The sequence below is a fragment of the Salvelinus fontinalis genome, chromosome 5 (assembly GCF_029448725.1).
Source record: "Salvelinus fontinalis isolate EN_2023a chromosome 5, ASM2944872v1, whole genome shotgun sequence".
NCBI classification, from domain to species: Eukaryota; Metazoa; Chordata; class Actinopteri; order Salmoniformes; family Salmonidae; genus Salvelinus; species Salvelinus fontinalis.
The window spans coordinates 3,960,851-3,983,877 of NC_074669.1; the positions used below are offsets into that span (position 1 = coordinate 3,960,851).

The 23,027-nt window shown below is 42.9% G+C and overlaps 1 protein-coding gene across 1 annotated transcript in view; it reads left to right on the forward strand.

Annotated features, from left to right (window-relative positions):
* Positions 1-23,027, forward strand: part of LOC129854929 (AT-rich interactive domain-containing protein 3B-like) — a 37,775-nt gene that overhangs the window by 6,393 nt on the left and 8,355 nt on the right. The window contains exons 3-4 of the mRNA XM_055922115.1: positions 17,489-17,563; positions 20,153-20,225. Of these exons, the coding sequence (XP_055778090.1) occupies positions 17,489-17,563; positions 20,153-20,225 (148 nt within the window). The remainder of the gene's footprint in view (positions 1-17,488; positions 17,564-20,152; positions 20,226-23,027) is intronic.

Here is a 23,027-nt window from a genome sequence, read left to right on the forward strand (position 1 = left end):
GAATCAGCTGAGGTCTAGTACTTAAGGAATGATTTCTACCAAATACAATACTCTTAGTTTCAGAGATGTTCAGGACCAGTTTATTACTGGACACCCATTCCAAAACAGACTTCAACTCTTTGTTAAGGGTTTCAGTAACTTCACTAGCTGTGGTTGCGATGCGTATATGGTTGAATCATCAGCATACATGGACACATGCTTTGTTTAATGCCAGTGGCAGGTCATTGGTAAAAATAGAATAGAGTAGAGGGCCTAGAGAGCTGCCCTGCGGTACACCACACTTTACACACACTTTACTTTTTTTGACCTTAGAGAAGCTTCCATTAAAGAAAACCCTTTATTGAAGGGTTCTATTGAGTTCTATTGAATACATAGCTCTGAATCCACGATATGGCAGAGGTTGACAAGCCATAACACAAGTTTTTTTTAACAACCGGTTATGGTCCATAATATCAAAGGCTCACTGAAATCTAACAGTACAGCTCCCACAATCATCTTATTATCAATGTCTTTCAACCAATCATCAGGCATTTGTGTCAGTGCAGTACATGCTGAGTGCCCTTCTCTGTAAGCATGCTGAAAGTCTGTTGTTAATTTGTTTACAGAGAAATAGCATTGTATTTGGTCAAACACAATTTTTTTCCAACAGGTTGCTAAGAGCTGGCAGCAAGCGTATAGGTCTGCTGTTAGAACCAGTAAAGGCCACTTTACCACTCTTGGGTAGCGGAATTACTTTGGCTTCCCTCCAGGCCAGAGGACAAAGACTTTCCTCTGGTCTCAGATTAAAAATATGACTGATAGGAGTGGCTATAGAGGCAGCTACCATCCTCAGTAGCTTTCCATCTAAGTTGTCAATGCCAGGAGGTTTGTCATTATTGATCGTGAACAATTATTTTTCAACATCTCCCACACTAACGTGACAAAATTCAAGCTTGCATGGCTATTCTTTCATTGTTTTTTTATACATGAATATAATTTCTCACTGTTTGTCGTGGGTATTTCCTGCCTAAGTTTGCCCACTTTGCCAATGAAATAATCATAAAAATAATTGCAACATCAAATGCTTTTGTGATGAATAAGCCATCTGATTCGATGAAAGATGGTGTTGAATTTGTCTTTCTGCCCATATTTTCATTTAAAGTACTCAAGTTTTTTTCCATCTTTCTTTATATCATTGATCTTAGCTTCATAATAAAGTTTATTCTTTTTTTCACACAAAATTCCTCAATTTGCAGTAAGTCAGCCATTCAGATGTGCAGCCAGACTTGTTAGCCACTCCTTTTGCCCCATCTCTTTGAACCATACAGTTTTTCAATTCCTCATCAATCCATAGAGCCTTAAGAAACTGACTGTTAGAACTGTTAACAGGTGCATGTGTATCAATCATTGGAAGAAGCAATTTCATAAATACAATAAGTGCAGTGTCTGGATGCTCCTCATTAATCACATCAGACCAACAAATATTTTTAACATCATCCACGTAAGAGTCACAGCAAAATCTTTTGTATGATCTCTTATACACTATTTTAGGCCCAGCTGTTGGAACTTTGGCTTTCCTGGATATAACCACTATATTGTGATCACTGCATCCAATGGGTACAGATACAGCTTTAGAACAAAGTTCAACAGTATTAGTAAAAATATGATCGATACATGTGGATGACCTTGTACCTGTAGTGTTTTTAAACACCCCGGTAGGTTGATAACAAAGTCAATGTGCGGAGGCACCGGTTAGTCGAGGTAACTGAGTAGTGCAAGTAGTCTGGGTATCCATTTAATTAGAGCAGCCTTTCTTAAAGTGTGGGTCGCGGACCTGTTAATGGTGGGCCGCAACGTTTCAGAGTAAATGTATAACTATTTCATTGATTACTGGAATTGATTTGGCCAAGTGCAACTGTGCTCACTGTTCAGTGCGCTCTCTGCTTAGCAACAGTCTCTGCTTAGCAACAGTTTGAAAGCTGTGGGAGTGGGAGATGCCCGTGTGTTTCGCGGTTTACCGGATCTTTTTTTCCTGCCGTTTTCTTGAAGATCCCTCCGCGACACACGCTGCACCGCTGTCGTTCAGCAGCAGATGCGCTGTCAGCTACTGACTTGTCATTCCCACTTGCCATCACTCACCGCTGTCATCAAATTGACTCTATCTAGCCACAAGTTCTGACTGAGCTCAATCATCATGAAACGTAAATACAGCAATGAGTTTCTCTCTCTTGGTTTCATACAAACTTTGAGAAATAACGAGGGGCGCCCACAATGTGTTATGTGCGGGGAAGTGCTTAGTAATGAGTCAAGCGAACAAGTTAATATAACGACATGTCCTGAACAAACATCCACAGCATGATGGTAAACCCAGGGAGTTCTTTCAGAACAGGGCAGAATGCTTCAGGTAACAGTGCTTCGACAATGGAGAAGTAAGTCAGCTAGCAAGGCATTGTTGTCATTTTATAACACGTGATGATAAGCAGAAATAAGGGAGTACAGTCGTGTCCAAAAGTTTTGAAAATCTACACAAATATTAATTTTCACAAAGTTTGCTGCCTCAGTGTCTTTAGATATTTTTGTCAGATGTTACTATGGAATATTGAAGTATAATTACAAGCATTTCATACGTGTCAAAGGCTTTTATTGACAATTACATGAAGTTGATGCAAAGAGTCAATATTTGCAGTGTTGACCCTTCTTTTTCAAGACCTCTGCAATCCGCCCTGGCATGCTGTCAATTAACTTCTGGGCCACATCCTGACTGATGGCAGCCCATTATGGCATAATCAATGGTTGGAGTTTGTCAGAATTTGTGGGGTTTTGTTTGTCCACCCGCCTCATGAGGATTGACCACAAGTTCTCAATGGGATTAAGGTCTGAGGAGTTTCCTGGCCATGGACCCAAAATATTGATGTTTTGTTCCCCGAGCCACTTAGTTATCACTTTTGCCTTATGGCAAGGTGCTCCATCGTGCTAGAAAAGGCATTGTTTGTCACCAAACTGTTCCTGGATGGTTGGGAGAAGTTGCTCTCGGAGGATGTGTTGGTACCATTCTTTATTCATGGCTGTGTTCTTAGGCAAAATTGTGAGTGAGCACACTCCCTTGGCTGAGAAGCAACTCCACACATGAATGGTCTCAGCATGCTTTACTGTTGGCATGACACAGGACTGATGGTAGCGATCACCTTGTCTTCTCCGGACAAGCTTTTTCCCGGATGCCCCAAACAATCGGAAAGGGGATTCATCAGAGAAAATAACTTTACCCCAGTGCTCAGCAGTCCAATCCCTGTACCTTTTGCAGAATATAGTCTGTGCCTGATGTTTTTCCTGAAGAGAAGTGGCTTCTTTGCTGCCCTTCACACCAGGCCATCCTCCAAAAGTCTTCGCCTCACTGTGCGTGCAGATGCACTCACTCCTGCCTGCTGCCATTCCTGAGCAAGCTCTGTACTGGTGGTGCCCCAATCCAGCTGCTGAATCAACTTTAGGAGACGGTCCTGGCACTTGCTGGACTTTCTTGGGTGCCCTGAAGCCTTCTATACAACAATTGAACCGCTCTCCTTGAAGTTCTTGATGATCTGATAAATGGTTGATTTAGGTAGAATCTTAATGGCAGCAATATCCTTGCCTGTGAAGCCCTTTTTGTGCAAGCAATGATAGCGGCACGTGTTTCCTTGCAGGTAAGTATGATTGACAGAGGAAGAACAATGATTCCAAGCACCACCCTCCTTTTGAAGCTTCCAGTCTGTTATTCGAACTCAATCAACATGACAGAGTGATCTCCAGCCTTGCCCTCGTCAACACGACGAGGGAATCAGTGACATGTCAGCTGGTCCTTTTGTGGCAGGGCTGAAATGCAGTGGAAATGTTTTTGGGGGATTCAGTTAATTTGCATGGCAAAGAGGGACTTTGCAATTAATTGCAATTCATCTGATCACTTTTCATAACATTCTGGAGTATATGCAAATTTCCATCATACACACTGAGGCAGCAGACTTTGTGAAAATTATTATTTGTGTCATTCTCATAACTTTTGGCCACGACTGTACACTCTCATAGTAGTAGATGTGAGTTTCTCTTTCAAACAATCCCCTGGGCTTGTACACAGCTAATAGCTAATGTGAGCCAAAGCAAGCTAGCTAGCAACCGCAACTGTAAGTATCAGTAAATACAGATGAAGATGATAAAATGATTAGCAGTTGCCATACCAGGCAGTGATGCCACCAGTCAGGATGCTCTCGATGGTGCAGCTGTAAAACTTTTTTGAGGATCTGAGGACCCATGCCAAATATTTTCAGTCTCCTGAGGGGGAATAGGTTTTGTCGTGCCCTCTTCACAACTCTCTTGGTGTGTTTGGACCATGTTAGTTTGTTGGTGATGTGGACACCAAGGAACTTGAAGCTCTCAACCTGCTCCACCCGTCGATGAGAATGGGGGCGTGCTCCGTCCTCCTTTTCCTGTAGTCCACAATCATCTCCTTTTTCTTGATCACGTTGAGGGAGAGGTTGTTATCCTGGCACCACACGGCCAGCTCTCTGACCTCCTCCCTATAGTCCGTCTCGTCGTTGTTAGTGATCAGGCCTACCACTGTTGTCATCGGCAAACTTAATGATGGTGTTAGAGTCGTGCCTGGCCATGCAGTCATGAGTGAACAGGGAGTACAGGAGGCGACTGAGCACGCACCTCTGAGGGGCCCCCGTGTTGAGGATCAGTGTAGCAGACGTGCTGTTGCCTACCCTTACCACCTGGGGTTGCCTGTTAGGAAGTCCAGGATCCAGTTGTAGAGGGGTGTTTAGTCCCAGGGTCCTTAGCTTATTGATGAGCTTTGAGGGCACTATGGTGTTGAACGCTGAGCTGTAGTCAATGAACATGATTCTCACATAGGTGTTCCTTTGTCATCCATTCTTATAAGCTTCCGGGTTAGAGTCCTGCTCCTTGAAAGCAGCAGCTCTACCCTTTAGCTCAGTGCGGATGTTGCCTGTAATCCATGTCTTCTGGTTAGGGTATGTACGTACAGTCACTTTTCGGGAGGACTTCATCAATGCACTTATTGATGAATCCAGTGACTGATGTGGTGTACTCCTCAATGCCATCAGAAGAATCCTGGAACATATTCCAGTCTGTACTAGCAAAACAGTCCTGTAGCTTAGCCTCTGCTTTTTTATAGACTGAGTCACTGGTACTTCCTGCTTTTAGTTTTTGCATGTAATCAGGAGGATATTTTTATGGTCAGATTTGCCAAATGGAGGGCGAGGGAGAGCTTTTTACGCGTCTCTGTGTGTGGAGTAAAGGTGATCTAGAGTTGTTTTGTTTCTCCATTTGGTTCCACACTTAACACGCTGATAGAAATGAGGTAAAACACATTGTTTCCCTTCATTAAAGGTATTTCAGTAACAAACCTCCAAGAACTAACAAAAGGATGGACATAGACTGAGAAACACTTTATTAAACTTTGAGTTAGCTGGGTGTGGGGGCGACTTTTACCTGGGTTTGGGGGCGACTTTTACCTGGGTGTGGGGGCGACTTTTACCTGGGTGTGGTGTAAGATAATGAGTGCGGTGCGGATTTCTTTAGAGGTGCCTGACGTCAATCTTTTACTTGTTCTTTTTGAAGGGAGTAATCCATTCTTACATTATTTTAGCCGCCCCCCAAGGTCATGTATCCACTACCCAGACCCCCTGTAATTTGAACCATTCCATTTCTTTTTCATCTTTACTGCACCCTATAGAATTGTCTTCCCCTTTGGTCCTAGTGTCAGTTGTCATTAAAGATGGTGGTGGAGGTGAGAGGATTTGTTTGAGAATATTACATCTTTCTGATTTTCCTTCTGTGTTCAATCCAGTTAAGAAACATTAAAGAAAGACACTCCCCCCTTATCTCTGGTTTAATTGAAACTTGTCCCTCAGTGAGAAGTACATTTAAAGGTGTTTTTTGAGTTGGATGGGTGTAGTACTAGGATAGTGTCCTGGATTAAGGTCTGCCTCAAATGCTTTAATTCCCTTTCATCTTTTACTGCAGCCCATAGACTAGTTTTCCTCCTTAGTCTCAGGGTCAGATGTCATTAAAGATGGAGGTGGAGAGCCAGACTGTCTGTCCGTACAAAGGCTAGCAGATGCCATAAAATCCATTTACAAATGAGAGAGTGGAGGATGGGTTTTAATTTTTAAAAGCTTTTTGCTCAATAGATGTAAATAAGAATTTGTTCTTAACTGACTTGCCTAATTTAAAGGTTAAATGAATAAACAAATAGTAACACAAGCATAGGCACAGACACATGCATACAGTACACACACATGATAACATACGCACTACACACACGTTCACATGGATTTTGCGTTGTAGATATGTGGTAGTGGAGTATGGGCCCGAGGGCACACACTTAAGTGTGTTGTGGATTCTGTAATGAATTTATTGTAATGTTTTTACTGCCATAATTTTGTGGGACCCCAGGAAGAGTAGTTGCTGTCTTGGCAGCAGCTAATGGGGATAATTTAATAAATACAAAATGGTCATCTGTTTCTCAGTTGGTAGAGCATGGTGCTTGCAATGCCATGATAGTGGGTTAGATTCCCGGGACCACCCATGTGTGAACTGAATGCACACAGCACTATGTCACTTTGGATTTAAAGAAGTCTGCTAAATACTATATATTATTAATGGCAAAATCGGTCCCATATCTTCGACAATCAGCACGTTACATAGTTGTTTAAAGGGGCCTGACCTTGTGAGTGGGGCCAAGAGGAGATCTTCTTTTTAGTACTGCATTTCTGTCAATAACAACAACAAAAAGTTGTCTTAACGAGGCTAGCCTGGTTAAATGAATTCAGTACTTGCGTCATTGACCACCCCTGGTCCTTGCATAATTCAGCTGTCGCTCGGCAACGCTTTGTGCTGCAGTTTGGCACAGCTGCACATGATCAATGGAGCCCTAAACACAGCCCTGATTTGGTTTTATTCTGGCCTCATTTACGTTGATTGATGAGGACCAACTGTCTTGTGGATACAAGATGGTTTATAAACCAAGTGGAGAAGGTTAAAGGGTCTGTCTTTACATTAGTTCTGCCTAGGAGTGTAACGGTTCACCAAACCCATGGTTTTGTACATGTTGCAGTTTTGGGGAAAGTTAAATGCCATTCACAATGTTCAGCGTTCACAGTGTTCCTTGCATTGTTGTTGTGACCGGATCAACATGTTAGGCCTCTCAAGTTTCCATTCTGATGCTGCGTTTGTAACCGTGTGGGAGGTGGGAATTTAAGTCGTAAATAAAAGTTGGATGAATTCATGTGGTTTGAACTAGTTGAGAAATGCCATTTTGGCTAATGTCCAACAAGATGTGTCAACCATAAACTAAAAGTACAGCTGTTATGCTGTCATCCCATAGGACGGCACACAATTGGCCCATTGTCGTCCGTCGTTCTTGGTTAGGGGAGGGTTTGGCCAGGATAGACCGTCATTCTAATTAAGAATTTGTTATTCACTGACTTGCCTGAAAGGTTAAATTAAAAAAAAGTGACAGCCCAATCACATTACCCCACCGTGCTACAAACACGCCTCCTTTATGAGGGTCACAAGTGTGCATCTGGCACTGGAGGCAGTGTCATGGTGCGTTCGTAACCAAGTGGGAATCTACCACATACGACTGGGGGAAAAAACACTTAAAGCTCTCAAACTGGCGATTTACTCATGGTGACCTCATCTACTAAGGAAATGGCCTCTAGTACAGCATTTTCGGCAGTTAAATGCAACAACAAAACAGTATTTATAAAAAGCAATCTATTCATGTGGTTTATGAACTCAGTTATTTGTTTAGAAGCATTTTTTATTTAACTTGGCAAGTCAGTTAAGAACAAATTCTTATTTACAATGACAGACTACCCCGGCCAAACTCGGACGACCCTCATATCATATTTAAACATAGCCTACTCTTGTAATTTATTCTGTCTCGGTCAGAATCAGCTGCCAAGGGCTGCTTGAATTCAGAGGGGAGAAGATGCTGTTTCTTTTCGTGCCAGTCTTGCTCCGGTGTACTGGGGTGATGTCTGCGTGACATGGGTCAGCATGTGTGAGGTGTTGGCAGCTGCAAAGGCTATTGTTGTTGAGCGTGGCAACACACTGTTTAACGTTTGATCCACAACTCTCTGTACATCTTTGGGAATCTTCTGGGATGCTAAAATGTTCCCAAACGGGTGATTTTTAAAGGACAATTGAAGATCCTCCAATTTCTGGTTTATCCACACCGCTACTCGACATCATATAGAACTAGTTGCCCGCTGCGCCTCACAAAAGGACAGTTTTTGGATTGCGTCATTTAAGAATAGAATTTTACACCTTGTGCATAGTCTCTAGTTAAGGGAATAGCCTGGCATGTTTTCACCTTCGATTTACTCAAGGCTTAGAACGCAGCATAGCCTAGGGGCCTTGTTTTTATTTTGTACATTTTTGGTAGGTATTAATTAGGGTTCACAGTGCGGACCGAACCATCGGTACGAATTCATGTACCCTTTACACCCCTAGTCCTGTCCCACCCTATGGGTTATATGCCTTTTACATTAGTCCTGCCACGCGTGTGTGTGTGTGTGTGTGTGTGTGTGTGTGTGTGTGTGTGTGTGTGTGTGTGTGTGTGTGTGTGTGTGTGTGTGTGTGTGTGTGTGTGAAATGCATACATCTGTAATTGCAAACAAAGGTTTCTGTACCAAATATTAAGTTCTGCTTTTCTGATGTATCAAATACTTATGTCATGCAATAAAATGAAAATTAATTACTTAAAAATCATACAATGTGATTTTCTGGATTTTTGTTTTAGATTCCGTCTCTCACAGTTGAAGTGTACCTATGATAAAAAATTACAGACCTCTACATACTTTGTAAGTAGGAAAACCTGCAAAATCGGCAGTGTCAAATACTTGTTCTCCCCACTGTATATAGATAGATAGATAGATAGATAGATAGATGAACTCAGCAAAAAAAGAAACTTCCCTTTTTCAGGACCCTGTTTTTGAAGATAATTCGTAAATATTCAAATAATTTCACAGATCTTCATTGTAAAGGGTTTAAACACTGTTTCCCATGATTGTTCAATGAACCATAAACAATTGATGAACATGCACCTGTGGAACGGTCGTTAAGACGCTTACAGACGGTAGGCAATTAAGGTCACAGTTATGAAAACTTAGGACACTAAAGAGGCCTTTCTACTGACTCTGAAAAACACCAAAAAGAAAGATGCCCAGGGTCCTTGCTCATCTGCGTGAACATGCCTTAGGCATGCTGCATGAGGAATGCAGATGTGGCCAGGGAAATAAATTGCAATGTCTGTACTGTGAGACGCCTAAGAAAGCGCTACAGGAGACAGGATGAACAGCTGATCGATGTGGAGGGTCCGTTGTGGTCTGGGGCGGAATGTCACAGCATCGGACTGAGCTTGTTGTCATTGCAGGCAATCACAACGCTGTGTGTTACAGGGAAGACATCCTCCTCCCTCCTGTGGTACCCTTCCTGCAGGCTCATCCTGACATGACCCTCCAGCATGACAATGCCACCAGCCATACTGCTCGTTCTGTGCGTGATTACCTGCAAGACAGGAATGTCAGTGTTCTGCCATGGCCAGCGAAGAGCCCGGATCTCAATCCCATTGAGCACATCTGGGACCTGTTGTATAAGTAGATTGAAGGCTAGGCCCCCCCCCCCCCCCCCCACGCACACAGAAGTGTCCGGGAAGTTGCAGGTGCCTTGGTGGCAGAGTGAAGTTTGCTGAAAATAAATGCAGTTGACAGTGAGTTTATATATGAAAAGCAATATTTTTTTGTCCATTAAAATAACATAATATTGATCGGAAATAGTGATGACATTAATGTTGTGAATGACTATTGTAGCTGGAAACGGCTGATTTTGAATGGAATATCTACATAGGTGTACAGAGGCCCACTATCAGCAACCATCACACCTGTGTTCCAATGGCACGTTGTGTTAGCTAATCCAAGTTTAGCATTTTAAAAGGTAATTGATCATGAGAACCTTTTTGCAATTATGTTAGCACAGCTGATAACTGTAGTGCCGATTTTAAAGAACCAATAAAACTGGCCTTCTTTAGACAAGTTGAGTATCTGGAGCATCAGCATTTATGGGTTCGATTACAGGCTCAAAATGGACAGAAACAAAGCACTTTCTTCTGAAACTCATCAATCTATTCTTGTTCTGAGAAATGAAGGCTTTTCCATGCGAGATATTGGCAAGAAACTGAAGATCTCGTACAACGTCGTCTACTACTCTTTTCACAGAACAGCGCAAACTGACTCTAACCAGAATAGAAAGAGGAGTGGGAGGCCCTGAGCTGAGCAAGAGGACAAGTACAAGTACATTAGAATGTCTAGTTTGAGAAACAGACGCCTCACAAGTCCTCAACTGGCAGCTTCATTAAATAGTAGCCGCAAAACACCAGCCTCAACGTCAACAGTGAAGAGGCGACTCTGGGATGTTGGACTTCTAGGCAGAGTTCCTCTGTCCAGTGTCTTGTGTTCTTTTGCCCTTCTTAATCTTTTATTTTTATTGGCCAGTCTGAGATATGGCTTTTTCTTTGCTACTCTGCCTAGAAGGCCAGCATCCCGGAGTCGCCTCTTCACTGTTGACGTTGAGGCTGGTGTTTTGCGAATGCTTTTCCTTCAACAACATGGACAAATCTAAGTTACCCCAAGCTTTTGAACGTGTGTGTGTGTGTGTGTATACATAACGTAACAAGCTCTTTCCGTGACAAACTGACCAGGTGAATCCAAGTGAAAACTATGATCCCTTATTGCCGTCACCTGTTAAATCCACTTCAATCAGTGTAGATGAAGGGGAGCAGATGGGTGAAAGAAGGATTTTTAAGTCTTGAGACATGGATTGTGTGCCATTCAGAGGGTGAATGGGCAAGACAAAATATTGAAATGCCTTTGAACGGGGTATGGTACTAGGTGCCTTTGAACGGGGTATGGTAGTAGGTGCCTTTGAACGGGGTATGGTAGTAGGTGCCTTTGAACGGGGTATGGTAGTAGGTGCCTTTGAACGGGGTATGGTAGTAGGTGCCTTTGAACGGGGTATGGTAGTAGGTGCCTTTGAACGGGGTATGGTAGTAGGTGCCTTTGAACGGGGTATGGTAGTAGGTGCCTTTGAACGGGGTGTGGTAGTAGGTGCCTTTGAACGGGGTGTGGTAGTAGGTGCCTTTGAACGGGGTATGGTAGTAGGTGCCTTTGAACGGGGTATGGTAGTAGGTGCCTTTGAACGGGGTATGGTAGTAGGTGCCTTTGAACGGGGTATGGTAGTAGGTGCCTTTGAACGGGGTGTGGTAGTAGGTGCCTTTGAACGGGGTGTGGTAGTAGGTGCCTTTGAACGGGGTGTGGTAGTAGGTGCCTTTGAACGGGGTATGGTAGTAGGTGCCTTTGAACGGGGTATGGTAGTAGGTGCCTTTGAACGGGGTATGGTAGTAGGTGCCTTTGAACGGGGTGTGGTAGTAGGTGCCTTTGAACGGGGTATGGTAGTAGGTGCCTTTGAACAGGGTTTGGTAGTAGGTGCCTTTGAACGGGGTATGGTAGTAGGTGCCTTTGAACGGGGTATGGTAGTAGGTGCCTTTGAACGGGGTATGGTAGTAGGTGCCTTTGAACGGGGTATGGTAGTAGGTGCCTTTGAACGGGGTATGGTAGTAGGTGCCTTTGAACGGGGTATGGTAGTAGGTGCCTTTGAACGGGGTATGGTAGTAGGTGCCTTTGAACGGGGTATGGTAGTAGGTGCCTTTGAACGGGGTATGGTAGTAGGTGCCTTTGAACGGGGTGTGGTAGTAGGTACCTTTGAACGGGGTGTGGTAGTAGGTGCCTTTGAACGGGGTATGGTAGTAGGTGCCTTTGAACGGGGTATGGTAGTAGGTGCCTTTGAACGGGGTATGGTAGTAGGTGCCTTTGAACGGGGTATGGTAGTAGGTGCCTTTGAACGGGGTATGGTAGTAGGTGCCTTTGAACGGGGTATGGTAGTAGGTGCCTTTGAACGGGGTGTGGTAGTAGGTGCCAGTTTGTAAAGAACTGCAACGCTGCTGTGTTTTTCCACACTCAACAGTTTCCCCTTTTGTATCAAGAACGGTCCACCATCCAAAGGACACCCAGCCAACTTGACACAACTGTGGGGAAGCATTGGAGTCAACATGGGCCAGCATCCCTGTGGAACGCTTTCAACACCTTGTAGAGTCCATGACCTGATGAATTGAGGCTGTTCTGAGGACAACAGGGGAGGCGCCTGCATGCTCTGGACACTACGCTGACAGACACAGCAAACCTTTTTGCCACAGTTCGCATTGATGTGCCATCCTGGATGAACTGCACTACCTGAGCCACTTGTGTGGGTTGTAGACTCCGTCTCATGCTACCACTAGAGTGAAAGCACCGCCAGCATTCAAAAGTGACCAAAACATCAGCCAGGAAGCATAGGAACTGAGAAGTGGTCTGTGGTCACCACCTGCAGAATCACTCCTGTTTTGGGGGGTGTCTTATTAATTGCCTATAATTTCCACCTGTTGTCTATTCCATTTGCACAACAGCATGTGAAATGTATTGTCAATCAGTGTTGCTTCCTAAGTGGACAGTTTGATTTCACAGAAGTGTGATTGACTTGGAGTTATATTGTGTTGTTTAAGTGTTCCCTTTATTTTTTTGAGCAGTGTATATTTTTTTTAATGTCATCCATTTTAGTAGCTTGATTGGGAAAAGACTTGGCTTTTTATAGCAATGATGTTGTAGCGATCTGGTGTCTTTGAATGTTTCCTTTTTTAAAAAACAAATAGCTTTGGAGATGAATAAGCGATCAGTCTTGAAACGTGCAGAATGCACACACCACCCGACGAGCAACAACTTCCACAGTGCTGCTGCTGCACCAGCCATGTTTAATCCTTGTGACCAGGCACACCAGCTAACCATGACATCACTGAGCTAACTCTGTTGGATAAAGACCCTTATCCGCTCAGATGACCCCGGGCACAGCAAGAGGCCAGACCAATTATTTGGACTTGTGGAGGGGAGAGTGGAGGCCCGATAAGTTGATTAAAGATCATTTGGATGACAGATTTGCCCTCCCCCCCGCTGTAACTGTGTGTTTTAGGGATAAGGTTTCACTGCAGGACCAGCTGCACCTCTGGTAATGAAGCTCATTACTAGAAAAGCTACGGACAACGAACACAATTGCATCTAATCGATGGCAATTTGAATGCACAGAGATACCGTGATGAGATCTTGAGGCCCGTTATCATGCCATTCACCCGCTGCCGTCACCTCATGTTTCAACATAATGCATGGTCCCATGTCGTAAGGATCTGTACGCAACTCCTGGAAGCCAAATATGTCCCAGTTTTTCCATGGCTGGCATACTCACCAGACATGTCACCCATTGAGCATATTTTGGATGCTCTGGATCGACATGTTTGACAGCGTGTTCCAGTTCCCACCAATATCCAGCAACTTTACACAGCCATTGAAGAGGAGTCAGACAACATTCCACAGGCCACAATCAACAGCCTGGTCAACTCTATGTGAAGGAGATGTGTCGTGCTGCATGAAGCAAATGGTGGTCACCAGATACTGACTGGTTTTCTGATCCACGCCACTACTTAAAAAATATTTAAAAAGTTATCTGTGACCAACAGATGCATATCTGTATTCCCAGCCATGTGAAAATCCATAGATCCATAGAATGACTGATTTCCTAATATAAACTAACTCAGTTTTTATTTTTTTGTTCACTATAGTTAGTGTATTGTTGGATACATTTAGATCAACTAAGTGATTTATATTGTGGAAAAATAGAAGTTCTCTGAATACTTTTACCCTGATCTGCGTTTTGCTCTCTGTTGTAGGGTCCTCTTATCTTAAACGAACAGGAAGTGGTCAGAATTGAAAGCCTAGAAAGTATTTACTAAAAGGAGATGACTAAGTGGAGGTTTTTGTCAATAGACAGATCCATAGTGGGATTTCACTATCTCCTCAACAGGGAAGGGGATTTTATTTTCACTTTATTGCCAACGAGTCACTCAGATCAGGGCAGGGGCATCTGCTTCCCCGTCAATAAAAAGGTCCGGTCTGTTGGTCGGTTGCCCAGGGCAACCAGACTGCCATTATTAGAATAATATATAGCCACCGGTTTGGCCATTATTGCTGCTTTATGCGACAGCTGTACTCACAGGGGTACTGTTACTGCTCGACAATACGGCCTTTACAATGGATTGGCTGTATCTGTCTTTGTGGACGGACTGTAGTTAAAAGCGTAACACACAGGGAACCATACAGGGCCTTTCAATGGATTTTGTGTAGATGGACTGTTCCTAAAGAATAGCCCCCCCCCAGCTATTCCAGGTTTGGTGGTTTCCAGAACTAATGTGTATCTGGCCACATGAGAGAACCCGAAGAATAAAAAAACAACACAGGGAGCATGAAGAAAAAGTATTGTTATGCAGAATACAAATTAATCATCCATTTTAAGTGGATCTTGCGAGACATTGATTCGTCAGGCGGCTTTTACAACAGTGATTTTATACTACATTTTCCAAAACGACCACCAACCAACTCCGTAGGACCGTATTGGAAAGGATTCATATCTCCATAAATAACTGGTACATATACTGCCCAATGATGGCTTAAAAATGTTAGTTTGTGTCTTGGGAACACCTATAAAATGGCCCGAGTATGCCATTGATATTTGTCCTTTTTGAATATTTTGATGAAAAGATGCCCAAAATAACCTGCCCAAAATACTGACTCTTGAACATACTTTCGTCTTAATTTTCTGTATTTTACATGTTAACAATGAACTGTCAAATGAGTGTTTCCTAAAGTCTACTAAATACAGTGATTATAAAATATGACATTCTGCATTTTGTCAATTTCAAGAAATGTGACAAGAAATCTTCCCTGTACTTAGAATGTTGACAATGGAACCAATGGACATGAAGCCATTTCCAATATATCTTTACCTTGATGGAATGGGACACGATACTAAGGCTAACATTTACTTTTTAATTCAAGCACTGTTTTGGTACATGTTCTATATCATTCTAATCCACAGATATTACACACTATTTTGAAATCATTAGCAGCATGCTCAAAATCTTTTCCTCTCAATCGAGGGATCAAACTATATTAAAAAAAAAAAATCTGATTTAGACAGCATTTCAGGCACATTTTTGGTCATATTTTTAAAAAACATTACATGATCTCTTTGATTGTATTTTCTCAATGAACATTTTATGTTATTTACGAATGGCCAATTATAAATAACAGAACAGTAATTTTAGGGGACATTTCCACCACATTTCTGCATAAAGTTTAAAGGACAGTGCATTTGGAAAGTATTCAGACTCCTTCACTTTTTCAACCGTTTGTTAGGTTACAGCCTTATTTTAAAATGGATTAAATTAATTGTTTTCCTCAATCTACACACAGTACCCCATAATGAGAGAGTGAAAACAGGTTTCTAGGTTTTTTTGCAAATGTATGAATACCTTATTTACATAAGTATTCAGATCCTTTGCTATGAGACTTGAAATTGAGCTCAGGTGCATCCTGTTTCCATTGATCATCCTTGAGATGTTTCTAAAACTTGATTGTAGTCCATCTGTGGTAAACTCAATTGATTGAAAATGATTTGGAAAGGCACACACCTGTCTATATAAGGTCCCACAGTGGACGTCAGAGCAAAAACCAAAACCATGAGGTCGAAGGAATTCTCTGTAGAGCTCAGAGACAGGATTGTGGAGAGGCACAGATCTGGGGAAGTGTGCCAAAAAAAGTCTGCCGCATTGAAGGTCCACAATAACACAGTGGCCTCCATCATTCTTCAATGGAAGAAGTTTGGAACCACCAAGAGCTGGCTGCACGGCCAAACTGAGCAATCGGGGGAGAAGGCCCTTGGTCAGGGAGGTGATCAAGAACCCGATGGTCACTCTGACAGAACTCCAGAGGTCCTCTGGAGATGAGGGGAAAAAATCTGCAATGTCACTACAGCAAAAAAACACTTATTTAGACATGACCTAGCTGGGTGTGAAATTTAGTGGCTCTGTCACACTTTGTCATTTTTTTTCACGTAGCCGCTGGACTATGGTCAAATTTACTTTTAATATGACCCTTATTCAGGTCTTAACAGTACTTTATGATCAGAATTGTCTGTATAATTGTTTCAGTGCTTGGGAGCAGAGCTAGCTGAGACACCAGCTGGAGTAGGTCATTGTGTCCTTGAAGCCAGGGGAACAAACAAAATACACAGCTGTATAAATGGAGAACATCTCTCATGGGTCATGGGTCACGCTATGCCAATATAGGTGAAGTCACACACACACACACACACACACACACACACACACACACACACACACACACACACACACACACGTTTCCATACACTGGCTCTCCCTGAACCCTGTTTTGTAGCTGGTAGAAGATTGAGAATATAGGGCAAAGACTATGGGCGTAAGAAACAGAGGTGTTAGATACAAAAGAACACAGACACTGGACAGAGGAAGTCTGCCTAGAAGGCCAGCATCCCGGAGTCGCCTCTTCACTGTTGACATTGAGACTGGTGTTTTGCGGGTACTATTTAAAGAAGCTGCCAGTTGAGGAATTGTGAGGCGTCTTTCTCAAATTAGACATTCTAATGTACTTGTCCTCTTGCTCAATTGTGCACTGGGGCCTCCCACTCCTCTGGTTAGTGCCAGTTTGCGCTGTTCTGTGAAGGGAGTAGTACACAGCATTGTACGAGATCTTCAGTTTCTTGGAAATTTCTCGCATGGAATAGCCTTCATTTCTCAGAACAAGAATAGACTGACGAGTTTCAGAAGAAAGTGCTTTGTTTCTGGCCATTTTGAGCCTGTAATCGAACCCACAAATGCTGATGCTCCAGATACTCAACTAGTCTAAAGAAGGCCAGTTTTATTGCTTCTTTAATCAGCACAACAGTTTTCAGCTGTGCTAACATAACTGCAAAAGGGGTTTTCTAATGATCAATTAGCCTTTTTATAATGATAAACTTGGATTAGCTAACACAACGTGCCATTGCAACACAGGGGTGATGGTTGCTGATAATGGGCCTCTGCACGTCTATGTAGATATTCCATTAAAAAAATCTGCCGTTTCCAGCTACAATAGTCATTTACAACATTAACAATGTTTACACTGTATTTCTGATCAATTTGATGTTTATTTTAATGGACAGCATTTTTTTGTTGTTTTTTTTCAAAAACAAGGACATTTCTAAGTGACCTGAAACTTTTGAACGTTTGTGTGTGCGTTTTATTAAGTCTTCGTAGGTTTATTGTATAGAAAGAGGAAAAGAGGAGAGGGTGCTGACATAGCACTAGCATGGATTCAAACCCATTCTGCTGCGGTACATATGCACTGGAGGCAGCAGCCCCTTTGTGTGTGTGTGTGTGTGTGTGTGTGTGTGTGTGTGTGTGTGTGTGTGTGTGTGTGTGTGTGTGTGTGTAACCATGTTTTTTTGTGTGTGTTTACAGAAAGGCAGTGTGGGCTGGGCGGAGGAGAATGAAGGAGGCAAAACAAGAGGAGAGCCGTCCAGAGACTTCGCCAAGGTAATCAGATTTTAAAGGAGGATGTAAGCTGATGCATTAAGCTCAGCTAAACTAAAACTAATCCACACAGACCGTCTGAGCTAAGCTAAGCTACATTCCGATGCTCTACTCGTGTATTTAGAAGGAGTGGATTGGTGTAAGGAAGTATGGTGGAAACTCCCTCCAACTATGCTTGCACCAATCCAATGCCTTTTTAAATGCCTGAGTGGGTAGTGAACAAGTGCACACTTCTTGGAGGGTAGAGAGTAGGTACTCAGCCCTATACTCCAAACTGGATTAGTTTTGATGATTCATTTTGTACACAAAATCTTGATGTGTCTCCTATTTTTTATTTTATTTATTATTATTATTATTATTTATTTATTTTATCTCCTTTTCTCCCCAATTTTCGTGGTATCCAATCGCTAGTAATTACTATCTTGTCTCATCGATACAACTCCCGTACGGGCTCGGGAGAGACGAAGGTCGAAAGCCATGCGTCTTCCGAAGCACAACCCAACCAAGCCGCACTGCTTCTTTAACACAGCGCGCCTCCAACCCGGAAGCCAGCCGCACCAATGTGTCAGAGGAAACACCGTGCACCTGGCCCCCTTGGTTAGCGCGCACTGCGCCCAGCCCGCCACAGGAGTCGCTGGAGCGCGATGAGACAAGGAAATCCCTACCGGCCAAACCCTCCCTAACCCGGACGACGCTAGCCCAATTGTGCGTCGCCCCACGGACCTCCCGGTCGCGGCCGGCTGCGACAGAGCCTGAGGGAGAACCCAGAGACTTTGGTGGCGCAGTTAGCACTGCGATGCAGTGCCCTAGACCACTGCGCCACCCGGGAGGCCCCGATGTGTCTCCTATTTTGTCAAATTTTCAGTGTGGCGTATCTACAGAGTTCTGAAATGTGAATGCAGCTGACAAACCAGTCTTGTTGAGATGAGTCTAGATTTTCTCCGATGGTCTTCGCGGGCCTACCACTGGATAGTATGTCGGAATAGTGAATAAACATAGAATTGTGTTTGGATGGTTTGGATGAGTCCCACTGTATCGCTGGCCTATTTTGGATTTGTAAACATATATATATTTTTTTTTAACATTGTGTATTTGGGTGTCAATTCTGGGTTGTACCATTAGATTAGTGTATTTCCTCTGCATTGGGAAATTACCAATCATTAGTGTGTGATCAACGGGGTCTGATGGCAGATCCCGAAGGGGCCCGGGCCGTGTCTTTTTATACAAAAAGAGTCCGAATGGTTTGAGTTACAAACTTACAAACTATCTGTGAAAAGCTGAGACCCTCACGAACACACACATGTAACATGTTTTGCTCTATGACACTCACAAGCTACACGAGTCGTTAGAAGGTACAGAGTTCTCTACATAGATCATAGTAAATCCCAGGACATAGTGTCTATAATACTGTAAGGGGTTCTTCTACATAGAAGACCATAGTAAATCCCAGGACATAGTGTCTATAATACTGTAAGGGGTTCTTCTACATAGAAGATCATAGTAAATCCCAGGACATAGTGTCTATAATACTGTAAGGGTTAATCTACATAGAAGATCATAGTAAATCCCAGGACATAGTGTCTATAATACTGTAAGGGTTAATCTACATAGAAGATCATAGTAAATCCCAGGACATATTGTCTATAATACTGTAAGGGGTTCTTCTACATAGAAGACCATAGTAAATCCCAGGACATAGTGTCTATAATACTGTAAGGGGTTCTTCTACATAGAAGATCATAGTAAATCCCAGGACATATTGTCTATAATACTGTAAGGGGTTCTTCTACATAGAAGACCATAGTAAATCCCAGGACATAGTGTCTATAATACTGTAAGGGGTTCTTCTACATAGAAGACCATAGTAAATCCCAGGACATAGTGTCTATAATACTGTAAGGGTTCTTCTACATAGAAGACCATAGTAAATCCCAGGACATAGTGTCTATAATACTGTAAGGGGTTCTTCTACATAGAAGACCATAGTACATCCCAGGACATAGTGTCTATAATACTGTAATAAGCTCACATAGTTGATGTCACAAACGCCACAGAGTTGTCACTGACTAGTTGGATATTCATTTCCCACTGAGAGATCCATCATTCATGTAAATGCATTTTATCAGGTTGTTGCTTTGGCAGACCCTTGTTTTTTTTTATTGCCATTTGTCAATAAAAGTCACGACTTCAACTGTTTGTCAAATTGTTGTGTTCTACTTGTAGCCCTGAAAAGTTAACGGTGACACTTCATTGTGAGGCTAAATGTAATTGCTGGGCGGGCAGATAAAGTCAGATCAATGAAAAGCCAATTTTTTGGGCTGCTATCTCGCGGCTGATGGGGTTAACTAAGTTAGTTATAAAGTTGATTATTAAAGTGAAGGAACAGAGGTCTGGTGAATTTGGGTTAAACTACGGCAGTATTTTTAAAACCTCCCGCTTTGGGCTGGTTGTGGCAATAAGTAGTTTATGCATATAGAAATCTATGAGCAGAATTACTGTCTTAACTCATTTAGCAACGGAATCCCTAGTTTGAAAGCGACTATTTTATAACTCTGTGATCAAGTTATTAACAAAGTTCATTTCCACCCCCAGCTGTATGAACTGGACAGTGACCCAAACCGGAAGGAGTTCCTTGATGAACTGTTTGTCTTCATGCAGAAAAGAGGTAAACCTCCAGTCTTTTTACTGTATAGCCAGTTCTGCTTTAGTGGAAAACATTGCACCTGGGGATTCCTCACTTCGAGTGAACATGTGAAACTTCCGTTGAGCGGTTTTAAGATTATACTGCACATTCTAAACTCTCATAGAATAGCGTAGCATGCCACTCACCTATTCTCTCATAGAATAGCGTAGCATGCCACTCACCTAAACTCTCATAGAATAGCGTAGCATGCCACTCATCTAAACTCTCATAGAATAGCGTAGCGTGCCACTCATCTAAACTCTCATAGAATAGCGTAGCATGCCACTCACCTATTCTCTCATAGAATAGCGTAGCATGCCACTCATCTAAACTCTCATAGAATAGCGTAGCATGCCACTCACCTATTCTCTCATAGAATAGCGTAGCATGCCACTCACCTAAACTCTCATAGAATAGTGTAGCATGCCACTCACCTAAACTCTCATAGAGTAGCGTAGCATGCCACTCACCTATTCTCTCATAGAATAGCGTAGCGTGCCACTCACCTATTCTCTCATAGAATAGCGTAGCATGCCACTCATCTAAACTCTCATAGAATAGCGTAGCATGCCACTCACCTATTCTCTCATAGAATAGCGTAGCATGCCACTCACCTAAACTCTCATAGAATAGCGTAGCATGCCACTCACCTATTCTCTCATAGAATAGCATAGCGTGCCACTCACCTAAACTCTCATAGAATAGTGTAGCGTGCCACTCACCTAAACTCTCATAGAATAGCGTAGCATGCCACTCACCTATTCTCTCATAGAATAGCGTAGCATGCCACTCACCTAAACTCTCATAGAATAGCGTAGCATGCCACTCACCTAAACTCTCATAGAATAGCGTAGCATGCCACTCACCTAAACTCTCATAGAATAGCGTAGCATGCCACTCACCTAAACTCTCATAGAATAGCGTAGCATGCCACTCACCTATTCTCTCATAGAATAGCGTAGCATGCCACTCACCTAAACTCTCATAGAATAGCGTAGCATGCCACTCACCTAAACTCTCATAGAATAGCGTAGCATGCCACTCACCTAAACTCTCATAGAATAGCGTAGCATGCCACTCACCTAAACTCTCATAGAATAGTGTAGCATGCCACTCACCTATTCTCTCATAGAATAGTGTAGCATGCCACTCATCTAAACTCTCATAGAGTAGCGTAGCGTGCCACTCATCTAAACTCTCATAGAATAGCGTAGCATGCCACTCACCTAAACTCTCATAGAATAGCGTAGCATGCCACTCACCTAAACTCTCATAGAATAGCGTAGCATGCCACTCACCCAAGACTTAATGTTCCATTTCCTCTTTCAGTTTGGGTCTGGACAGAGTTGTTCATTTTTTTCACAATCTTTAAGAAGTAAGGATTGATCCTAACCTTGTCTGTGGGTTTGAGTCCCTGGGGTCCCTCTAAACGGTTTCCTGAAATTCCTCCAGCTTTATTTCTAGACTGTATTTCATGAGAAAAGAATCAACATCCCACACTATTGAACCGTCTATTCATGGTTTATGAGTGCAATACTTCAGGAATGTCAGTAATGGTGGGTTAAACAGTTAAAATCATCCAGTTCAAATGTTATTGAAGATGTCAGCTGTGATTAAAGCTAGGGCCATTCTTTCCGCCCCTCTTTAGCCCCCTCAACCATGCTCCTCCGTATGTTCAGTCTTTCCCCTATATTCAAATATGGATGTTTATCAAATGTATGTATATTTCTGCCTAGATGCGCTTTTAAATTAATAATTGTTAGCTCAGTGACTGGAAGTTTATGGGAACGGCTAGCATCTTAATGCGCTAACGCTATTAGCGATGCGAAGTAGGGTTATGGAGGGGGTGTTTGGGTGAGGAGGGGGGTATGAAGGGGGTTAAAGGTCTGGATTAAGGGGCCCCTGTGTTTCAATTAGGCCTGATGGATGAACACGGCTCTCTAATTCAGGGCCTCTTCTTTCAAACAGTGCCTTCAGAAAGTATTCACGCCTAGGGCTGTTAGCGTGACTGTATTACCGCCACACCGACGGTCACGACTCATGACCGCAGTCAAATTCCACGTGATCATTTAGTCACGGTAACGAGTCTTCTCCAAGCTCTGATGCTGCTTATGGTCATTAGTAGACATGACATGTATTTCTTCCTCCCTGTTCCAAGACAGGTGCATGATAATGGTCAACTCTAAATCCAAACTAATTTCACACATACAGAGCATTCAGAAAGTATTCAGACCCTTCACATTTTGTTAGGTTACAGCCTTATTCTATAATGGAATTAAATCGTTTTCCCCCCTCATCAATCTACACAGAATACCCCATAATGACAAAGCAAACACAGGTTTGTTTAAAAGTTAAGAAAACTGAAATAACATTTACATAAGTATTCAGACCCTTTACTAAGTACTTTGTTGATGCACCTTTGGCAGCGATTACATCCTCGAGTCTTCTTGGTTATGACGCTACAAGCTTGGCACACCTGAATTTGAGGAGTTTTTCCCATTCTTCTCAAGCTCTGTCAGGTTAGATGGGGAGTGTCGCTGCACAGCTATTTTCAGGTCTGTCCAGAGATGTTAGATCAGGTTCAAGTCCAGGCTCTGGCTGGGCCACTCAAGGACGTTCAGAGACTCGTTCCAAAGCCGCTCCGGCATTGTCTTGGCTGTGTGCTTAGGGTTGTTGCCCTGTTGGAAGGTGAACCTTTGCCCCAGTCTGAGGTCCTGAGCTCTCGGGAGCAGGTTTTCATCAAGGAACTCTCTGTATTTTTCCCCGTTCATCTTTCCCTCGATC